At 41.2% G+C, this 23,381-nt stretch overlaps 3 protein-coding genes across 3 annotated transcripts; all 3 read right to left on the bottom strand.

Annotated features, from left to right (window-relative positions):
* Positions 1-4,460: 4,460 nt before the first annotated feature.
* LOC117057896 (olfactory receptor 10A2-like) lies at positions 4,461-6,519 on the bottom strand. Its single transcript, XM_033168736.1, has 2 exons — positions 6,380-6,519; positions 4,461-5,415 (listed from the first exon to the last, which is right to left on the bottom strand). The coding sequence occupies exons 1-2, from the start codon at positions 6,517-6,519 to the stop codon at positions 4,461-4,463; spliced, it is 1,095 nt and encodes a 364-aa protein (XP_033024627.1).
* Positions 6,520-9,511: 2,992 nt separating this feature from the next.
* LOC117059244 (olfactory receptor 10A7-like) lies at positions 9,512-10,465 on the bottom strand. The gene has a single exon (XM_033170848.1). The coding sequence runs from the start codon at positions 10,463-10,465 to the stop codon at positions 9,512-9,514; it is 954 nt and encodes a 317-aa protein (XP_033026739.1).
* A 2,728-nt stretch (positions 10,466-13,193) lies between these two features.
* LOC117059339 (olfactory receptor 10A2-like) lies at positions 13,194-14,147 on the bottom strand. Its single transcript, XM_033170999.1, has one exon. It carries the CDS (start codon positions 14,145-14,147, stop codon positions 13,194-13,196), a length of 954 nt encoding a protein of 317 aa, XP_033026890.1.
* Between the last annotated feature and the right edge of the window lie 9,234 nt (positions 14,148-23,381).

Below are 23,381 nucleotides of genomic sequence, written 5' to 3'. Positions count from 1 at the left end.
ATCAAATTATAATGTATTAAGTTCAATGTGCTTAAATTTTCATGGTCACTGTAAAACAGCAATGTTCTGTGTTTTCTATGCAGCCATTCTTCATCTGTAATCCTTTGCAATTTTACCATACAATGCATATCTGCTTAGAAGTAGAACTCATTAGGGTCAGCAGACTTTAGAGTCCTGTGCATAGTTATGTTGGTAGAGCATGAGACTCTTAATCTCAGGATTGTGGCAGGTTCAAGTCCCACACTGGGGAAAAGATTCCTACATTGCAAGGAGTTGGACTGGATGACCCTCATGGTCCTTTCCAACTTTGCAGTTCTTTGAGTCTATGACTTATTCCCATATACTTTTTAAAAATAGGATTTCAGTCTAAATAAATAAATGTTTTGCCTTTTCATTAAAAACATACATGAAACTCCCTTGGCTGAAACCTGCAAGCACTCCCTTCAGTATTGAAAGCCACAGCAACTGGCAGACATTAAGCAAACCAACCTAAGGGTTGAGTGAAAGATGAACACACATGCACACTTTACATTCAGATACAAAATCTGAGGAATTCTGGATCTTCAATATCTTCTGAAAGAACAATGACAGCACAACAATATTTGGGATGCGTGCCCTAACGTAATGATTCTCAAACATAAAGCAAGATGTGCACCTGTACACTCTATAACACACCATTATGCAACAAGCCATGACTCGCAGTAAAATAACTTCTTTAGAAAGTATTGTGTTTGAGGTCATGCAAAAATTGCATCTCTGGTTGTCAAAGTAGGGTTGAGGGAAAAACGGTATCTTGAAGTTATTGATACTATTTGTGATTAGCGAAGAGGGTATTCACCAAATACCTGTACGATTAGTGGCCTTGACATTCTATAGTGATTTGTGTGGGGTGAAAGAAAACATTAGCAGCATACTCTTCTGAAAATGTTGGCTTTCTTAGGTTGCAGTCCAAGTATGAGAGGTAGGGTGGAGCTTGTTTACCTTATCCAATATCCTTCTGGACTCTTGCTGCAAAGATGAAAACGAAAGCGCCTTTCCTGATAAAGTGGTGCCTCGCAAGACGCAATTAATTCGTTCTGCGAGTGCCGTTGTATAGTGGAAATTTCGTCTTGTGAGGCATGGTCAGAGGAAGCGTGGCTTTATGGAAAAAAATCGCAAAACATTTTCGTTTTCATCTTGTGAGTCACCCTTTCACTAGCGAATGCCTTTTGTCTAGCATGTTTTTAGTCTAACGAGGCATTCGTCTAGCGAGGTACCACTGTATATAGTGGAGGATTTTAAAGGAAGTCTCCCTCTCATTGTATACAATGTGATGAAAATAAAAGGGAGCAAACTATGCCAGTTATTGAATGGACATCCCTGCATGACCAGGAGGCGACAGCCCCAGCCCCCAGGGATCATAAGGAAGGAATAAAGACTCTAACAACGTTATATGGAATTAAAATTAGGCCACAACTTTATTAAACTTCCAAATGCAGGAAGACCTTGGCTTAGGCCTTGGGCATGTATGCCTCCCAGCCCCCCAGCCAGGGGAACTGGGGCTCATCAGGGTAAATGGGATATGTTCTGTGGGACCTAAGTGTAGGCAGGCAGCCAAGCCCATATCCCCGCATGCTGACACATTTCAGTGTATGACCAGTCACACACACACACACACACACACACACACACACACACATATATATATATATATATATATATATATATATATATATATATATATATATATATAATCCCTTTAAAAGGGGGACCATGGAATCGCTGCCGCAGGGGGGGTGAGTCACCACTTCATGCCCCCCCCCATATAGGGAAGAAAAGACTAAAGAATTCCACCCAAGCCCATAACCTCCGAAGTTGTGACGAATTGCTACAGGGAAGACAAAGCCTGCCAATGCAGGAAAATTTCTTCCCGGTCCTTCAACAGCAACCAGACAAGGACTGTAGCAGCGCCTGCTAAATAGGAAGAAAAAGTTAACCTGAAAACAAGAAAAATTAAACAAAGGGAGGGTAGGGAGGGTGAATCTCCAGAGCTGACTGCCTGGCTATTGCTGGCTCCACCCCCCATTTATAAATGGGGCTGGTCCCACCTCCCAGTAAGGGGCCTCATTAATGAGGCTGGGCGTAAGCCTCTGAATAATAACACTGAGAAGCAAGTGTTTTACCACTAAGCTCCCTGGGAACTGTAGTCCCACGCGCGATTCCACAAAGGGCACCCACTAATGGAAGTGATGGATAGCAGACGTTTTGATGCAACATCAGCTACGCTCCCTGCAAACAAATCAGAATAACTGCTCATTAAATAGCCAGCATTGACTAAAGTTAAACCATTGGAGTGTTACAGCGCATGCTGTGACTGTAGAGAGCATTGACCAATATGAGGGAGACATGTTTTAAGGCATCTGGTTTTGCTGCTGCAAGTGCACCATGCCGGTTTTTCTTTTTGCGTTCCTCCCAGCCTTCATTCCTCCTCTGGTCACTTCTGTGGATCCATGACCTGAATGTTTCCAGGCACTGTGACCATCTGCAAGGGGTTCCCACATGGCAGGGTTAATGTTGCCAGCATTCATGTCATGTTTGCAGACATCTTTGTAATGCACAATTGGTCTTCCAACAGGTCTAGTATCTGAAGCCAGCTCCATGTAGAGCATGCCCTTGGGGATCATGCCATCTTCCATTCTGTGGACATGACCAATAGTGTAAATGTCACTGAGACAGAAGTGCAAACATGCTGGGAATGCTGGGTGGGGAGAGCATATCTTTGTTTAAGACTCTCTCCTGCCATGTGATGCCCAAAATCTTCCTGGCACCATGTATATGGAAGTCATTGAGGTGCCACTGCCGGTGGAAGTTGCCTATCATTCACTTCCATAAAGCAGTGTGCTCAACATGCAGGCCTTTGGATTCACCTTTGTATTTTACCTTTATATTGGACGTTAGCATCATATTCTCCCATACCCTTTTGGAGAGGTGAGCTATTGCTGTCTTGCCAATACACTTGCCAATACACAGAATCAATGGAAAAGTTGGTGGTTATTCTGGAGGCCAGGTAGATAAAATCGTCTACCATCTGCCTGGAGTACTGGTGACGATGTCCTGACCTAGGGTGTTCTTTGTCAGGTTGATAGAGAGGACAAACTACATGCAGGTTTGGGCAAAATGGTCAATGAGTCTCTGTAGAGCTTCTTTAGAGTTTGCCAGTCTTGGCGCAGAGACATGCCAGGTTGAACAGACCCCTTCACTCCTTAAATGGGATGGAATGGAAATACAGACTGTCTTCAGTGAAGCTGAAAGCATATGAAAACAACAAGGAGAAGAATATGCCAAAGAGAGTTGGGACAAGAAGACAGCCCTGTTTCACACCACTCTTTATAGGGAAAGCATCCAAGGATGAACCATCATACTGGATGTGCCAGACATATTTTCGTGGAAGGACATGATCATCTTGTGGACGTCCAGCTCTTCCAATATTGTCTTTGTGCCTTCATACATTTTGCAAATGTTGCTGCTGTCAGCAGCAAGTTGAATGAGCTGACACAACTTCAGCCAGTAGTCATTGACACACCTTCTGGGCATCACTCCTTGCCTTTCTCAAGACAGCATTTCCAAAAGGAAACACAGATCCTGTGTTACATGTCATCCCCAATCTCTCCAACAATGAGAGATTACAGGGAGTTCCCTGGAATATCACACTGCTGCAGAGATTGAGGGTGGTATATAACAATATGCTAAGTAAGTAAGTAAGTAAGTTGCATGAAAACAGTCCCTGGTTCAATCCCTCACTTCTCCAGTCAGAAGTATCATGGAGCAGATGATAGAAAAGATCTCTTCCTGAAAACTCACAAATCCACTGCTAGTCAGATAAGACCAACCCCCTTTTTTACTTTGAAGTTAATTTAAAGCCAGTCAACGTTTTAGGTGTGTAAGACAGACCATAGTAAAATATCTTCCCCCCCCTCTCTCATCTATCTGTCTGTCTGTCTATCTGTCTATCTGTCTATCTATATCTATATCTATATCTATATCTATATCTATATCTATCTATCTATCTATCTATCTAATCTATCATCTGTCTGTAGGAGGATTCCCCAGCCGAGCAGAGAGATATCTTGCGGGATTTCTGGTGGTTACAGCAAGAGAGGACCTCACATAATCCTCCTTCACAAAAATTTATTCAATAAAAACTTTTCTACTGTTGTTGTTGTTGTCATTATTTGCACCCCCTCCTCTGACTGGGTTGCCCCAGCAAGTCTGTTAGAGGAGATCCAGGCAAGGTTAGATGAATTAGTTTACCATTTAAATCAATGGGATTTAGATTAAAGCATAATTAAACTAATCCCATTAATTTTAAGGGGACCACAGTTCTACTAAATCATTCTGGATCCAAGCTAATGCTTTCAGAAATCAGTAGGTAAAAGTACAAAACTATTTTGGATCTCCTACAATATGTTGGTTCATTTTTATCACCCAAAAGGCTTTCTATCCCAGAATCTTTTAAAGGCACGTTTTACCTCTTTATTCCTCAAGCTGTATATGAGGGGGTTCAAAATGGGACCGATAACAGTATAGAAAAGTGAGAGATATTTGCCAGTGTTTGGTGAGTAAGTGGAATTGGGCTTCAAATATGTAATACAAGCAGAACCATAGAACAAGGTCACCACAATGAGGTGTGAAGAGCAGGTAGAGAAGGTCTTCTTCCGACCCTCAGAGGAGGTGATCTTCAAAATGGTGGTAATAATGCCAGCGTAAGACATCAAGATCAGGATAAAAGGCAAAGTCCCAAAAATCATAGCCCCCACGAAGACTCCAGTTTCAACCCTAGAGGTGTCCCCACAAGCCAATTTCAGCAAAGGAGGGATGTCACAAAAGAAGTGGTTGATCACATTGGAGCCACAGTAGGAGACAGTAAACACCATGCTGGTGTGACCAAAGGACATCAGAAACCCACTTAACCAAGACACCACAGCTAAAGTAGTATAAACTTTTCGACTCATCAGGATGGGGTAGTGCAAGGGCTTACAAATGGCAACATATCGATCATAGGCCATTGAGGCCAAAAGGAAACATTCTGACCCACCAAGGAAGAATATAAAGTAGGTCTGCAGAGCACATCCGATGAAGGAGATGGATTTGTTTCCAGAAAGGAGGTTGGCCAGCATCTTAGGGACATTGACTGATGTGTAGCAGATCTCCAGAAAAGACAGGTTTCTTAGGAAGAAATACATGGGAGTGTCGAGGACAGGGTCAACCAACGTCAGGAGAATGATGAGAAGGTTTCCTGTCAGAGTGATGATATAGAGTACCAGGAAAGTGAAGAATAATGCACTTTGCAGGTTGGGATCATCAGAAAGACCCAGGAGGATGAATTTAGCTGGTGTTGTACTGTTTTGTAGAATGTGTTCTTTTCTGTTCTGCATCCTGGAAAAAGAACATACATGAACATGAATTTAGGATATGTTAGTTTGGGTATACAGAATCTTTTTATATAGATTATATGTGGAACTCTGTTCAAGGACTGAATAGCTGATCAGGGAATGACCCAAAGGCACATAATGCGGTGTTTAACTTCATTGGAATCAATAGGATATATAAGTGATCTTATAATAAAAATTCTAAATTCTACCTATAGCTTCTGTGTCTTGTTCATATGTGGAGGTATTGTTTTAACCATCATTAAAGAGATTTCTCTGAAATTTCTATCTACATACTGTAATCCTCATTTTCTTTATTAAACATAGCAAGTGCTAACCTTCGGTAGGATTGTTCCTAAATAACATTATTAGAAGGCATCAAACTTGAAAAATAATCTTTGTCCAAGAAATAATTTTGTATCATTCACGAGAAAGAATGTACAAAGTGTGTTCCTTCAGAGTGAAACGTGACAAAGGCTTCAAATGAAAACAATCTGGTACTTACTGAAGCCCTGGAAGGTCACACCCAGCTCTCTGTTCCTGACGACCTAGTTGCACTAGAGATTTCTCAGCCACAGTTATCAAAGGCAGTGATCTTAGGCTGCTTTCAGTGCATTTGCCTCTTCACCATGTTTTATTCTGCCATATTCTTCCCTCTGGGAGCTGTGCTCCAAGACAGATCACAATGAATAATTGACTGAGCAGGCATATGCATTAATATAGGTATTCAGTTATCCATTGTGATATTTCCTTTGAATTAACTTTAAAGCCCTTCATCCTTTGTTCTATGGGGCATATGGCTGTGCAGACATAGAATTATAGGATTGTAGAGTTGGAAGGGACCCAAGGGTCATCTAGTCCAACCCCCTGGAAGGGGGGTTTGGGGAGGGGTAGTACCTCTGTTGGTAGACACCTGATTCTTCTGGGGTAGTTTGTTCCCCTTTGGTCCCCACCCTGCACTCAGCTGTTACCTGTGGTTCCTAGAAGCTGTGTTCTGGGACAACTCCTGCAGCTGAGCTGGTGCCAAATGTATTGCTGTTTTCCTCTTGACCACATCAGTGGGGTTGAGAAGTGGGTCTTGTAATATGGGCAGCCCAGAACATCCATTCATTTCTGCCAATTCAGTGGTTTGATTATATTTGATGCCAACAAATATAATGGGGAAACACTTTCTTGACCACATCGTATAACCTCCAGCAAACAAACAAGAATTAATGCTCAGTTCCCCATCATTTTCCAGGCACAAATCAGAGATTTAGATCTCTGTGTCCTTGGTCCCCCACCCCACCCCATGCCAGAGCTTTCCCCACGAAAACCCACTCTTTCAGGCAGAATCGGTGCAAATGCCAGTTTGGGTTTTCTGAAGTTTGACATTTGCTCCAACTAAATTTTAAAGAGTGGATTTTCATGAGGAAGCTCTGGAGGAGGTGGTCTGGTAGCATTCAGAAAGGAAGCTACAAAATGCAGAGCATGTCTGGAAAGTGTGGAGAAACAGTAAGTGTGGATGATGCCTAGCCTTGCCACAAATTTCGACAAAGAAATCAGTATGAATGGCCAATAAGCAGGTCATGTAGAACTAACCTTACTAGCAAGCTGGACCACTAAAATCCTTACTCCCCCCCCCAAGAGAGTGATGTGTTTGATGATACATAGATGATAGATAGATAGATAGATGATAGATAGATAGAGAGATAGAGATAGAGATAGAGATAGAGATAGAGATAGAGATAGAGATAGAGATAGAGATGATAGATAGATATGATAGATTTACATATTCTACTTTGGCAATTATAAGTCTTTGAAAGGGCTATAGGGGTGATTTTCATGAATGACTGAGACCAGGCTTGGTTTCACCAATAAAATTTGAAGTTGTCACCATGTAGCATACAAAGCAAAGTTGGTAAAAGGTATAGAGAGCCAGTGTGGTGTAGTGATTAAGAGCGGTAGTCTTGTAATCTGGGGAACCAGGTTCGTGTCTCCGCTCCTCCACATACAGCTGCTGGGTGACCTTGGGCTAGTCACACTTCTTTGAAGTCCCCTCCCCCACTTGCTTAATATGTCGTCCCCCCCCCCAATGGGTGATTTCAGAGGATCCAAGTCAGGCAACAAGGAAGGGATACACCAAGAACACATAGCTTCCCTGGATCTTCTCTGAGCCAAATGTAGCTTTCCCGTCTTTGGCAGATCCCAATCTTATCACATGCAGAATTGCTCCAAAATGTTGTAGACACATACCGGTAAGTGAAAAATTCCCTTTGGGTCCAGCAGAAACACCCATGTTAACTCACACAGTCATTTTTATGAAGTTTATTAAGAGCTAAGCAGAAAGGAAGAGGACAAATGGAAGACAGAAATTTGCTTCAACAAAATAAACAAAATGAAAAATCAACCCACAGGTTATCCCATGCCTGCCTATCATAGTATCATAGAATTTTAGAGTTGGAAAGGACCCTGAGGGTCAACTGGTTAAACCTCATGCAGTAGCTATCTTACTGCAGCTAGCCTTTGGGCCTCATTCTGTGCAAAGTAGCAGCATTGATTGCAGACCCTCCAATATGTCTTCAATGAAAAGAGGGACATCCGTTTGTTTGTTTGTTTGTTTTTATTGGTGTTGCTGCTGCTGCTGTCATTATCAATCCCCTGCCCATCTGACTTGGTTGCCCCAGCCACTCTGGTGGCTTCCAACATATATAAAAACTGAATAAAATGTTTAAAAACTTCCCTATACAGGGCAACCTTCAAATGTCTTCTAAAGGCTGTATCTCCTTGGCTCGGGGGTTGCCTAACTCCATACCTCCAACATTTCTCCAATGAAAATAGGGACATCCTAAGGAAAAGCAGGGCATTCTGGGATCAAATGAGAAACTGAGACAGCTTCTGTAAATCCAGGACTATCCATGTAAAAAAGGGAAACGTGGGGGGTCTGTGATGGTCAGGTAAGATGAGGGGCGTTGAGAGACTATGGGCTATATGACAACAGTTCACTTCTAAGAGGTTTGATCCAGGTAGCTCTTGATTGATATCTGGCACTGTCCAGACAATCACAAGACAGTCAGGAGCCAAGGGGATGCCAATCAGCACTAATTTAGTCTCTGCAAATGTTGGAAGTTAATGCAGATGAAAGTTGGGTTTGGGGTTCTTTGTACTGGCTGATACAGACAAATGGAAACACCTCTGGAACAGAAGCATGCTAAGAGAAATCCAAAGGGAGGGAATTATTGCATTTTGAGTTCATGTGACAAAATGTGGGCAGTATCCCTGCATATGATTCTTTCCTGCCATTTAAAATGTAATGCAGCGTGGTGGTATAGCAATTAAAAAAAAAAAAAAAACAGTTCTGGAATGCAGCAGCTATTGCAGTGCAAAAGGAATGTTAGAAATTGGGACAGAAGCACTAGCAACATGACCGGAAAAACTCATGCAATAAACCCTACATTTGAACATAGCTGCCAACTTTTATCTTTTTTTAAGGGAAATTCCCTTATTCCAAATAGGATTCCTTTCAAGAAAAGGGAAAAGTTGACAGCTATGCATCTGAATGCAGCTTGGCAGAAGTTCCCCAGGGTTTCAGGAAAATATTTCCCATCACTGCTTGGACAGAACACGGGATCTTTTGCATACAAAGCATGTGATCTACCCTTGGGCTCTGATGGTAGGGGATGAAGGGACAGGAAACTTTCTGTCAGAGAAGGACTTTCATGTTAAGTTATATTAGGTTCCAAGTTAAATTGAGGATGATTCTCACTTCCCCCAATAGTTTTCCATCCATTCCCCAACACAAGTTGTTTAGGAAGAATCCTCAACCCTCACAGAGATATCTGTTGGGGGATTTCTGGTGATTTCACTATTTCCTCACACAAATTTATTTACTATAAATTATCCCACTCTTTAAGTTGTTAGGTAGATATAGGCAAGGTTAGATGAATTAATTTCCCATTTAAATCAAGGATCATATATTAAAGCATAATTAACTTAATCCCATTAATTTTAAGGGGACCTTAGTTCAACTAAATCATTCTGGATCCAAGCTATTGCTTTCAGAAATTAGTAGGTACAAGTCCCTACCTATTTTGGAACTCCCAAAATATGTCAGTCCATTTTTATCACCCAAAGGGTCTTCTATCCCAAATTCTTCTAAAGGCAAGTTTTACCTCTTTATTCCTCAAGCTGTATATGAGGGGGTTCAAAATGGGACCGATAACAGTATAGAAAAGTGAGAGATATTTGTCAGTGTTTGGTGAGTAAGTGGAATTGGGCTTCAAATATGTAATACAAGCAGAACCATAGAACAAGGTCACCACAATGAGGTGTGAAGAGCAGGTAGAGAAGGTCTTCTTCCGACCCTCAGAGGAGGTGATCTTCAAAATGGTGGTAATAATGCCAGTGTAAGATATCAAGATCAGTATAAAAGGCAAAGTCCCAAAAATCATAGTCGCCACAAAGACTGCAATTTCAACCCTTGAGGTGTCCCCACAAGCCAATTTCAGCAAAGGAGGGATGTCACAAAAGAAGTGGTTGATCACATTGGAGCCACAGTAGGAAAGAGTAAACATCATGCTGGTGTGACCAAAGGACATCAGAAACCCACTTAACCAAGACACCACAGCTAAAGTAGTATAAACTTTTCGACTCATCAGGATGGGGTAGTGCAAGGGCTTACAAATGGCAACATATCGATCATAAGCCATTGAGGCCAAAAGGAAACATTCTGACCCACCAAGGAAGAATATAAAGTAGGTCTGCAGAGCACATCCGATGAAGGAGATGGATTTATTTCCAGAAAGGAGGTTTGCCAGCATCTTAGGGACGTTGACTGATGTGTAGCAGATCTCCAGAAAAGACAAGTTTCTTAGGAAGAAATACATGGGAGTGTGGAGGGCAGGGTCAACCAACGTCAGGAAAACGATGAGAAGGTTTCCTGTCAGAGTGATGATATAGAGTACCAGGAAAGTGGAGAATAATGCACTTTGCAGGTTGGGATCATCAGAAAGACCCAGGAGGAGGAATTTAGCTGGTGTTGTACTGTTTTGTAGAATGTGTTCTTTTCTATTCTGCATCCTGGAAAAAGAACATACGTGAACATGAATTTAGGATATGTTTCTTTGGGTATACAGAATCTTTTTATATAGATTATATGTGGAACTCTGTTCAAGGACTGAATAGCTGATCAGGGAACGATCCAAAGGCACATACTGCAGTGTTTAACTTCATTGGAATCAATAGGATATAGAAGTGATCTTATAATAAAAATTCTAAATTCTACCTATAGCTTCTGTGTCTTGTTCATATGTGGAGGTATTGTTTTAACCATCATTAAAGAGATTTCTCTGAAATTTCTATCTATATAATCCTCATTTTCTTTATTAAACATTGCAAGTGCTAACCTTCGGTTGGATTGTTCCTAAATAACATTATTAGAAGGCATCAAACTTGGAAAATAATCTTTGTCGAAGAAATAATTTCGTATCATTCACGAGAAAGAATGTACAAAGTGTGTTCCTTCAGAGTGAAACATGACAAAGGCTTCAAAAGAAAACAATCTGGTACTTACTGAAGCCCTGGAAGGTCATACCCAGCTCTCTGTTCCTGACGACCTAGTTGCACTAGAGATTTCTCAGCCACAGTTATCGAAGGCAGTGATCTTAGGCTGCTTTCAATGTATTTGCCTCTTCACCATGTTTTATTCTGCCATATTCTTCCCTCTGGGAGCTGTGCTCCAAGACAGATCACAATGAATAACTGACTGAGCAGGCAGATGCATTAATGTAGCTATTCAGGTATCCATTGCGATATTTCCTTTGAATTAACTTTAAAGCCCTTCATCCTTTGTTCTATGGGGCATATGGCTGTGCAGACAAAGAATTATAGGATTGTAGAGTTGGAAGGGACCCAAGGGTCATCTAGTCCAACCCCCTGCATGGGGTGTATGGGGAGGGGTAGTACCTCTGTTGGTAAACACCTGATTCATCTGGGGTAGTGTGTTCCCCTTTGGTCCCCACCCTGCACTCAGTTGTTACCTGTGGTTCCTAGAAGCTGTGTTCTGGGACAACTCCTGCAGCTGAGCTGGTGCCAAATGTATTGCTGTTTTCCTCTCGACCACATCAGTGGGGTTGAGAAGTGGGTTTTGTAATATGGGCAGCCCAGAACATCCAAACACACTGCTTAGGCTTGTGCCCTTGGGAGGTCACTTCAATGCTGCCAATTCAATGGTTTGATTATCTCCTGAGGCAGAGGCCAGCAAATATAATGAGAAAATACTTTCTTGACCATGTTGTAGAACCTCCTGCAAACAAACAATAATTAATGTTCAGTAAATAGCTGATGTTGTCTACGGGTTTATCTACAATTACCTTTTCCTTATCATTTTTCAGGCATAGGTCCAAGATCTAAATCTCTGCATCCTTGTGGGGTTCCCCCCCCCACACACACACACCAGGGCTTTCACCACGAACACCCACTCTTTCCAGCAGAATCAGAGCAAATGTCAATTTGAGTTTTCTGAGGTTTGAAATTTCCTCCAATTCAACTTTGAAGAGTGGGCTTTCATGAGGAAGCTCTGGGGAAGGTAATGTGGAAGCATTCAAAAAGGAAGCTTTAAACTTCCAACCATGTCTGGAAAGCATGGAGAAAGGATAAGTGTGGATGATGCCTAAACTTGCCACAAACTTTGTACCTGTACAAATAAATCAGTTTCAATGCTCAATAAACAGGTCATCTCGAACTGACCTTACTAGCAAGCTGGACCACTAAAATCCTTACTCCCCCCCCCCAAGAGAGTGATGTGTTTGATGATACATAGATGATAGATAGATATAGATTAGATAGATAGATAGATAGATAGATGATAGATAGATAGATAGATAGATAGATAGATAGATAGATAGATAGATATTCTACATTGGCCATTATAAGTTGTTGAAAAGGTTACAGGGGTGATTTTCATGAATGACTGAGACCAGGCTCGATTTCACCAATAAAAGTTGTAGTTACCACCATTTGGAATACAAAGCAAAGTTGGTAAAAGGAGTGGTGATTGGTGAGAACTTTTATTCCCTTCCTTCCACCTCTGTCAGTCTGGGTGCATGCCAGTTATTCCAGAACTAGCAAGTTAGCTGCCCCCCCCCACCTGCTTAACATGCTCTGCCCCCAAATGGGTGATTTCAGAAGATCCAAGCCAGGTAACAAGGAGGGGAGACACAGAGAGCACCTAGCCTTCCTGGATCTTCTCTTAGCCCAATGTAGCTTTCCCTTCTTCTGCAGACCTCAATCTTAACACATGTAGCATTGCTCCAAAATGTTGTAGACACGTAAGTGCAAAATTCCCTTTGGGTCCGCCAGAAATACACACAATAACACACAGTCATTCTTATGAAGTTTATTAAGAGCTAAGCAGAATGTAAGAGGTCAAATGGAAGACAGAAAGTTGCTTCAACAAAATAAACCCAATTTGTTCAGGAGGAATCCTCAACCCTCGCAGAGATAGCTTTTGAGGGATTTTCTGGTGATTTCAGTAGGAGGGAATCACAATCTTTCCTCACACAAATTTATTTACTATAAATAATCCCACTCTTTAAGTTGTTAGGTAGATACAGGCAAGGTTAGATGAATTAAACTCCCATTTAAATCAAGGATCATATATTAAAGCATAATTAACTTAACCCCATTAATTGTAAGGGGACCTCAGTTCAACTAAATCATTCTGGATCCAAGCTAATGCTTTCAGAAATTAGTAGGTACAAGTCCCAACCTATTTTGAAACTCCCACAATATGTCAGTTCATTTTAATCACCCAAAAGGCTTTCTATCCCAGATTCTTTTAAAGGCACATTTTACCTCTTTATTCCTCAAGCTGTATATGAGGGGGTTCAAAATGGGACCGATAACAGTATAGAAAAGTGAGAGATATTTGTCAGTGTTTGGTGAGTAAGTGGAATTGGGCTTCAAATATGTAATACAAGCAGAACCATAGAACAAGGTCACCACAATGAGGTGTGAAGAGCAGGTAGAGAAGGTCTTCTTCCGACCCTCAGAGGAGGAGATCTTCAAAATGGTGGTAATAATGCCAGCATAAGACATCAATATCAGGATAAAAGGCAAAGTCACAAAAATCATAGCCACCACAAAGACTGCAATTTCAACCCTTGAGGTGTCCCCACAAGCCAATTTCAGCAAAGGAGGGATGTCACAAAAGAAGTGGTTGATCACATTGGAGCCACAGTAGGAGAGAGTAAACACCATGCTGGTGTGACCAAAGGACATCAGAAACCCACTTAACCAAGACGCAACAGCTAAAGTAGTATAAACTTTTTGGCTCATCAGGATGGGGTAGTGCAAGGGCTTACAAATGGCAACATATCGATCATAGGCCATTGAGGCCAAGAGGAAACATTCTGACCCACCAAGGAAGAATATAAAGTAGGTCTGCAGAGCACATCCGATGAAGGAGATGGATTTATTTCCAGAAAGGAGGTTGGCCAGCATCTTAGGGACATTCACCGATGTGTAGCTGATCTCCAGAAAAGACAGGTTTCTTAGGAAGAAGTACATGGGGGTGTGTAGAGCAGGGTCAACCAATGTCAGAAGAATGATGAGAAGGTTTCCTGTCAGAGTGATGATATAGATTACCAGGAAAGTGAAGAATAATGCACTTTGCAAGTTTGGATCATCAGAAAGACCCCGGAGGATGAATTTAGCTGGTGTTGTACTGTTTTGTAGAATGTGTTCTTTTCTGTTCTGCATCCTGGAAAAAGAACATACATGAACTTGAATTTAGGATATAATTGTTTCTACAAAATCTTTTTATGTAGTGTATATGTGGAACTCTGTTATAAGAGTGCCTAGCAGATCAGGGAATGATCCAAGTCACATAGCATAGTTCTAAATAGAAGTTACTTAGGTTTGGTTCTAGCATTGCCTTTATGTTAAATCTTCTATGGATTATACTTAAGCTTTCATGAACTCTTTGAAGAATGAGTGGAATATAAGTAGATGAAGTGTTTTTAACTACTGATATCTCGTGTAAATTTTATATTATAAATAGGTCATCTAGCTACTGTACATCAGTTTTAAGCCCTATTTTTTAATGCTAGAATAGAATAAGGTATTTAACTGAAATCAATTGGATTTAGAAGTGATCTTATAATAAACATTCTAAATTATGCCTATAGCTTCCATGTCTTCTTAATATGGGAAAGTTTTATTTTAATCATCATTAAACGATTTCACTGAAAATGTCATTCATATAATCCTCATTTTCTTTATTAAAAACAGGATTTATATGTGCCAACCTTTGGTAGGATTGTTCCTCAATAAATGCATCAAACTTGAAAAATAATCATTGTCCAAGAAATAATTTAGTATCACTCATGAGAAGGAGTGTACTAAGTGTGAAACATGCCAAAGCCTTCAAAAGAAAATAATCTCGTACTTACGGAATACCTGGAAGGTCACACCCAGCTCTATGCTCTTGACTCACCAGTGGCACTAGTGATTTTTCAGCCAGTGATAGAAGGCAAGGATCTTAGGCTGTTTGCAATGTATTTGCCTCTTCACCAGCCACAATGCCCATGTTTTATTCTCCCATATTCCTCCCTCTGGGAGCTGTGCTCCAAAACAGATCACAATGAATGAAGGTTGGAGTGGCCACATGCATTATTAAAGTTATTCAGGTATCCATTGTGACAGTTCTTTTTAAATCCTTTGCTCGAAAGGACACACGACTGTATTGAAATGTACTGGTCTCTGTACACATTCGCAAGTTTGTTGCATGTCACCACTTTATTGCACGATTTGTTTGCTTCCATCCTTTATCCACCTACCTGAGCCTTTTTGATCTCAAGGGAATTTACTTCTGAGTAGAAATGTACTGGAATGCCATGTTAGTGTTTCTTCCCCCCTCCCCCTTTGCTTAATATTGACTTATAATATTTGCTTTTAATTTTCGCATACCATTTTGAGTGATCCATACAAACAAAATGGAAACCAGCAACAGCAATTGGATGTGAACCCAGCCCATTGTTAGGGGTGTTTCTTTCCTGATACCACATAGCAATATTTTGTTTTTCTTATTTCCAGCTCCTTTGTCTATTTCCACCAAACTCTAAGGAATTTTTCTTCTACTGTGTCTAAACCATTCGTGTATTTAAACTGAAGAATGATGAAGAAAAGAAAGCCTCGTTATTGGGCTCAGAGTACAGCCAGGAAGGTTAGGTCTTCCCTACTGACCTGCCTTGGGTCCTCCCTATCTGGGGAAAATCACCCCTATCTGGGGGCAGAGGATGTTAAGCAGGTGTGGTGGCAGCTTACTTGATAGCTCTGGCCTGACTGGGCTATCCAGACTGGCAGTTGTGGAAGGAAGGGAATTAAAGTTTTCCCCTGCTTCCATTGTACTTCTTACTGACTTTGCCTTATATGTCACATTGGGCCAATACAGCCTTTCTTGGTGAAACCAAGCCTGGTCTAAGTCATTTGTGAAAATTGCTCTTTCAAAGAGTTATAATGACCAATGTAGTCATTATATATGCAAACATATAATCTCCCAGACATGGAGATTATAAGAAATCTTTTGAAATAACAAAGTAAGGATTTAGGTGGTTCAGCTTGCTTGTAAGGTCACTTCTAGATGACCTGTTTACTGAGCATTCATCCTGACTTCTTTGTACAATATTTGTGGCCAGGTTAGGCAACACCAGCTATTTATTGAGTATTCATTCTGGACTGCTATATACATTGCCCATGCTTGCACCCTGGGGTTGTCAGGGATACCAACTTGAATAAAATATGGGGGGGCAGGTAAATCCTGCCCCACATCATTGATCGCATGGCACACACACACCATTTGAATGGCAATGCCTATCAACATTTTGGGGGGGGCCTCAAATATTTTATTGGGGAGGCTGAAGGGACCTCGGCCCCTATGAGCTGGCTGCTGAAATTTGGAACCCAAAGTCCACCAGTCCCTGGGGCAATCCAGGGCTGCCTTGATTCACTTTCCCAGATTGTCCTGATTCAGTTCAGGATTGTGGGTCTGTGTGGGCTGTATGCACAGACCTAATGAATAGCTGCTGGTGTTTCTAAAGGGAGAGAAAAACTTTATAGGCAATTTAATATATCATGTATTTTTTATTATTTAATTCATTTATTTAATAAAAGTTATACATCGCTTGATTGTAAAGACAAACTTCAAAGTCATTAACAAAGAGAATAAAACGATCAGGAAAAACAGTTAATATCAACTATTGAAAATATTAAAAAAATGAAATCAGCAGTAAACTAAGAACAGATGAGACATACACCAACACCCTAGATGTTTGGGTAGGCTTGTCTAAACGAAAATGTTTCTTAGCAGGCACAAAATAGATTACAATGAAGGTGCCTGCCTGATGTCAATAGGCAGGAAGTTCCAAAGTGTTGGTGCTGCCACACTAAAATATTGATTTTGATCTTTTATTTAGGCCCTTTTGTTACTTTTGTGGCATGATTGCTGCTTCTGTGTACCTCAGCTCCAATTGTAACTGCATGTTTCTGTCATGTAATTCTACTCAGTATTGATCCAGAGTAGAGTCCAATGTATAGTTAGCAGAGTAACCACTTAAACATGTTGCAGGGTTCCCAAAAAAATAGACAAGAGGCAATTGCAGAACTTTACTGCTACTGAAGGCGAATGAGCTTAATGGTCACAAATCCAATACATTCAGGATTGGCACTGTCCATAAGAAATCCAGTTGCAGCAGACTTAACTTAAACTTACAATAACTTATAAGTGTAAACCTTAACATAATAATAATAATAATAATAATAATAATAATAATAATAATAATAATAATAATTTATTTGTACCCCGCCTATCTGGCTGGGTCTCCCCAGCCACTCTGGGCGGCTTCCACCAAACATTAAAATACATTTAAAATATCACAGTTTTAAAACGTCCCTAAACAGGGCTGCCTTCAGGTATTTTCTGAATTTCAGGTAGTTGTTTATTCCCTTGACTTCTGATGGGAGGGCGTTCCACAGGGCGGGCGCCACTATCGAGAAGGCCCTCTGCCAGGTTCCCTGTAGTTTTGCTTCTCGCAGTGAGGGAACCGACAGAAGGCCCTCGGCGCTGGATCTCAGTTCTATACTATGTATAGAACACAACACCAAAAGAGATAGAAAAGAGACAGAAAAGAGATAGAAAGAGAAAGTGAAACCCAGGCTCCTTCGGGCCTTAGTTTTACACTCAGCATGACCATAGCTGTCAACCCTCCCTGCTGTTCCCCACTGCTATGTACATAGCTGTCAACCCTCCCTGCTGTTTCCCAATGCTATAATAAGGGAATTTCCCACAAAAAAGGGAAAGGTTGACAGCTATGAGCATAACCTTGACAGAAGAGATAAGAGAACCAGTTCAAACCAGCTGTACTCAGCTTCTCTGAAGGAATAACACAAATATCATGAAGTTTCTTTCATACAGAGAAGCTTCCAGAACTCTCTTGAATTAATTAGAATAGGAAAGATCTCTACACATCAGATCAATACTTTCTGCACTAAGAAATGCAGTCTCAACCTAGTGCAGGGGTGAGGAGTCTGTTGTCCTTTGGAAGTTGTTGGACTGCAGCTCCCATCGTTCCTAACCACTGAGGCCAACAGCAACCAGAGGACAAAAGATACCCTACCCCTGCTCTGGCAACACCCATTTCTGAAGGGATAAAGGACAATTGGGTCAGAAAAATAACCTAGAGATTTGGCCCTTAAGAGGTGCGTAGCCATTTCCAAAGAGATTGAATGTCTAATTAGTCAGACACCAAAATGAATGTTTCCTATGCCTACAAACTGTCTGCTTTTGGCCAACAAACTGCTAAGGGCATGTTTCATTTGTCTGTTCCTCAGGCTGTAGATAACAGGATTGAACATGGCTGGAGCCACAGTATAGGTGAGGGAGAGAAGCTTGTCTGTAAGAGCTGAATAACTAGAACTTGGCCTCAAGTATGTGAACACAGCTGTGCCAAAGAAGAGGGCCACAGAGAGCAAATGTGAGGAGCACGTACCAAGAGCCTTTTGCCTACCATCTGCTGCAGTGATTTTCAAAATGGCTAGAAATATGAGAATGTAGGAGACCAGGATAAATATGAATGGTGTGATGAGAACCAGGAAGACAGTTAGAATTCTCTCCACCTCGTTTATGTAGGAAGTTGGGCAGTGCAATCTCACTAATAGGCGGATATCACAGAAGAAGTGATTGATGATATCTGGGCCACAGAAAGGGAGGGAAAATACCAACCATGTCTCCATAAGCGATATGGACAACCCACTGAGCCAGCATCCAGAAACCAACAGGAAGCAAGCCCTCCTGGTCATGAGCCTCATATAATGCAAAGGGTGGCAGATGGCCAGGTAGCGGTCATATGCCATAATAGCCAGGAGGTAACACACAGCAGCTCCAAGGAAAACATAGAAGAACAGCTGCATGGCACAGCCAAAGAATGAGATAGTCTTTTTCTCTGACATTAGGTTCACAAGCATTTGAGGAAGAGTCACAGATGCATAGCAGATATCCAAAAGAGACAAATGTCTAAGGAAGAAGTACATGGGTGTATGCAGAGTGCGATTTGATATAGTGGCAGCCAAAACCAGCAGATTCCCCACCACTATGAACAGGTAGATTAGCAGAAAGGCAGCAAAGAGCACAGATTGCAAATCATATCTGTGTGAGATTCCCAGGAGCACAAATTCAAATGTGGTGGTGCTTATGTTCCTTTTTGTGGTTTCTTCTGCATGCTCCTCCTGCAAGGATTTTAAAAAAGCAACTGTGATATGTGAATTTCTTATATAAGGACATGCAAAGGAAAATGTTTCAACCCAACCTTAGTTTTGGAACTGATTATTTTCCACCTTTGTAACAAAAGAGAAAGAGACAGCTATAGGCGTTAAAATGTTGGACTAGTACTAAGCCATGAAGCTAACAGGATGACCTTGTATTGGTCATTTTCCCTCAGCCTAAGGGACTACCATATTTGTCCATGTAGAAGACACCCCCATGTATAAGACGACCCCTATTTTTGGGTGCCAAAAGATTGAAATCAATACTTTTTAGTTGTTGAGCTTTTGGGGGGATATCACAAAAAGATCCCCTGATTGATCCACCACCCTGGTTGATGGAAGTGATATCTTATTTCAGTGTCACTAAGATATGCATTTTTATGCACACTTTCTTTAAAGATTTTCTTCTTTATTTTTTTTTTGCTTCAGAATTATTTTTCAAATTTCAGAGAAATGCAAAGGATACCTGCATCTTGGTTTGTGATTGTTCTTGGAAACACAAATTAGATAGGTAACTGTGTGAGATCTGAACTGAATATCTCCCCCATCCATACCGAGCAGATGTAAAACTGAAACAGATTGTAAATAAGGCTGTTCCATCTATCTATAAGTGTAGGACGTTTATAGAAAATATATTCTCTGAAAGCCATGGATATAAGAATCAGAATATTTTCAGTCTCTGCAAGAGAGATCAGAAGTACCCTCACTTGCATGCATTGTATTGTCTGGCACTTTAGTCTATCTCTAACCCAACTGTATAAAGAAAAGCTAGAGTCCAGGGAAGTTAACAAATTCTCTCTCTCTCTCTCTCTCTCTCTCTCTCTCTCTCTCTCTCTGTGTGTGTGTGTAAGAGACAAGTGGATCCCCAAAAGTAAAATTCTATATACCTGGGAAGAACTCCCATTGAAGTAAATAGAATTTAGTTCTGAGTAGAGATATCACATGACTGGGTAAAACACTGTTGGATTTAGTACCAAAAGAGCAGGCATAGAGTTATGTTGCACACCTCTCTCATTAAACCATTGGAACATCGATTGGAAAGGCCATCATTCAGCAGCGGAGTATTGGCTTTCCATGAAGATGCTCTCATGTTCAATCCCTGGCATCTCCAGGTAGGACTGGGAAGAGATAATATTGAGCTAGATGAAGCATTGATCTGACTCGCCATAAGGCAACTTCCTGTGTTCCTTTTTTCTTTTTTTAAAGAAAGTGTTTTGCATTCTGTCATACAGTATATCATGAATTGTATCTAGCACACTGTGCTAATTCTAATATATGGTTCATCCCTTGGCATTTCCAGTTAAAAGGCCTAGGCAGCAATTGATGGGAAATAGACCTCTTTCACTGTTACTTCAGAGTGACAAAGTCGGGAAGATTTGATGGGTATATTGTCCAAAGCGATAAGTTGTAAAGTATAAAAAACTAATAGGTTTGCCAGTTGTCTGAGCTTGGCTTGTTCCTGTGCCTGTTACAGTCTCTGACAGCTGTTTATTCTGCACAAATCACATTTACAAAGTATTAGCCTTTGAATGACAAGAACATATTTGCCTGGCCAAAACTATTATGCAAGTAGAAAGTTATCATTGCAAACATCCAAATAAGGGTGGAGAAGAAATTTGGTTCAGCTCTCATTATAATGCAAAACCACCCAATTTACACTTCCCAGGACATTGTGTGAACCAAAAGGCACCCCTACATCCAAATATTGTATCAGTAATATTGCAATTCATAGTTGTGGATATCCAGCCAACAAGTTGCAGTTTTAGAAATAATAATTCCACACTTACCTGTGGAAAGCCAAACATGATGTGAATGTTGTATGTGAATTCCGGAAGCCCTGCAGTCTAGACAGTTATGAGTAGAATGGTAGGTAATTGATTTCTGTAACCAGCTTAGATTGTTTCCAGCAATATATAGAAGAAAGAAAAGAACTGGAATCAACAGTATGCTTATTTGAATAGCAAATCATCTTGACACATTCCAATTAATTACCAGCTAGGGCATTAAAGCCTTGATTCATGAAAGGAGTGCTGAAGTCCTCATAAACTTTCATAACTAACACATTTGTACATATGCTTTTACAGTTCTATCTGCCCATTTGTCTATTTAAGCTTTGACCCCACTGTTCAGCCCAAAACAGAGCAGTCTTCTTCTTCTTCTTCTTCTTCTTCTTCTTCTTCTTCTTCTTCTTCTTCTTCTTCTTCTTCTTCTTCAGATGGCACCTGTTGCCAGGTTTATAATTACAAAAAAGCAACACAAAACAAAAAATGGTTGGGAATGGAAGAGCAAATTCAACAAGCATCAGTTCTTAAAGCTGTCAAGTCCTTATAAGCACCAGCTAGAATGGAAACAGATTAGGGAGAGGTGGGGCCAAAATATGCTGGTCCCTCATCAGAGCTAATGTGGTAGCTCTGCTACGAAATACTCTCAGTTCTGCAGCCTGGTGGAATGATAGTCACTTAGTGTCAGTTAAGGAAGAGGAAAAGTCACAGGTAGCTTAGCCTCTCAGCAAAGCCAATTGAGTGACCCTTCTCTTCTCTCCTACTACAGTGATGCCAACTGGATTTCCTGGGCCTGGTACATTGTCTCCAAAACCCTGGCAATCTATTGGCAGAAACTGCAGTTTATGAACCTATATTAACATAATCTAGCCTACCTCACAGGTTTAAGGGTGGGCTAGAACAAAAATAAAAATTGTGATTAAAAACAGTTTTAAAAATAAATTACAATTACAGTGGTACCTCGGGTTAAAAACTTAGTTCGTTCCAGAGGTCCGTTCTTAACCTGAAACTGTTCTTAACCTAAGATACCACTTTAGCTAATGGGATCTCCTGCTGCCGCCGCACCGCCAGCGTGTGATTTCTGTTCTCATCCTGAAGCAAAGTTCTTAACCTGAGGTACTATTTCTGGGTTAGCAGAGTCTGTAACCTGGAGCTTCTGTAACCCGAGGTACCACTGTGCAGGAACAGGGTGAATTCCAGTGCTTTGTTTTTTAAAAAAAATGTTTAGGGGTACTGCTCATTTTGACTCAAGAAAATCACCATTTTATAGTTCAAATCGGGAAAAATAAATACAGTAAATGGACAAAAGTACAATGATTCACAAAATGCTTGGGGGTATGCGTACCCCTGCACCCCCTCAGAAAAAAAACACTGGTGAATCCCATTACAATGACAGAAGTGGCACACAGCTTTGATGTCCTGAATGGAACAGCAAGATACAAATATGTCATTTACAGTAGTATCTTGCTTTAACTGCAACATTTCATAGTCCAGACATTTAAATCAAAATATCAAAATCAAGAAGAGGAAGAAGAAGTAGCAGTATTCCAACTCTTGTCGTTGTAACTTGTGCAAGTGTACAGTGTTTGCTGATTCATTTTGTAGTTGGTATTTTTGTTTATGGTTAATATATACTAATAAATAAGAGAGGTGGCAAGAAGACCAGTAGTGGCTGTATGGGTGACATTGGAAACCTGCTCAATTACCGGTACAACAGCACTGTTTTTTCAATGTAGCAAAGGAGAACTCACAAATGTGAGGAAGGAAGGATAATATCTAATATATACTCTCCTAACATTTAATCACATCCCAACAAATTGGTTCCCTCCTTTTCCCACCTCTCCACACTACTGGGACTATTTTGATTGACAACTGAAGGAGTGTGACTGACTCCTACCCAGGTGCAGAGGCGGAACAAGGTGGGTGCAGTGGGTGCCTGGGTGTTATCCCTGAGGGAGGTTGACATCGCCGCCCCACCCCTCAGGACACTCGCGGTGGGTGGAACACACCTCCAGGACACTCACCACAGTCAGCGCCCCCCTGGGATGCTTGCCCCTCCCCCTGGGACATTCGCCCTGCCTCCCTGGGATGCTCAAGATGATCATCCCACCCCCACGGGTGGATAGCCCTGCCCCCAGATGCATGCCACTCTGGGTGCCAGAGCAGCTAGCTCCTCGTCTGCCTAGGTGAGGAAGTGAAAAATAAAATTGTAGCCAAATTAGGGTATTATTGGGTTTAGGACACCTTTTAGGAATATGTCAGAACTTTATGGTGAATGATGGACAGTGGGTTATGGGTGTACATGCTGGGGTTTTCATCCAAGGCTCCCATAGCAGGGAGGGAGTCATTTCCTCTCCATCCTTTGCTGCATGCACAGGGGCCTAGAGGGACGTTT

The sequence above is a fragment of the Lacerta agilis genome, chromosome 14, assembly GCF_009819535.1.
Source record: "Lacerta agilis isolate rLacAgi1 chromosome 14, rLacAgi1.pri, whole genome shotgun sequence".
Taxonomy (NCBI): Eukaryota; Metazoa; Chordata; class Lepidosauria; order Squamata; family Lacertidae; genus Lacerta; species Lacerta agilis.
This window is presented reverse-complemented; position numbering and strand designations above follow the sequence as displayed.

Bases quoted from the DNA above. Each gene is read 5' to 3' on its own strand.
- LOC117057896 (XM_033168736.1), bottom strand. From the start codon at position 6,519: ATGAATGGATGTTCTGGGCTGCCCATATTACAAGACCCACTTCTCAAC. The intron at 5,416-6,379 runs GTAACAGCTGAG...TTCTTTTTCCAG, and splicing joins ACAGCTTCTAGGAACCACAG to GATGCAGAACAGAAAAGAAC.
- LOC117059244 (XM_033170848.1), bottom strand. From the start codon at position 10,465: ATGCAGAATAGAAAAGAACACATTCTACAAAACAGTACAACACCAGCT.
- LOC117059339 (XM_033170999.1), bottom strand. From the start codon at position 14,147: ATGCAGAACAGAAAAGAACACATTCTACAAAACAGTACAACACCAGCT.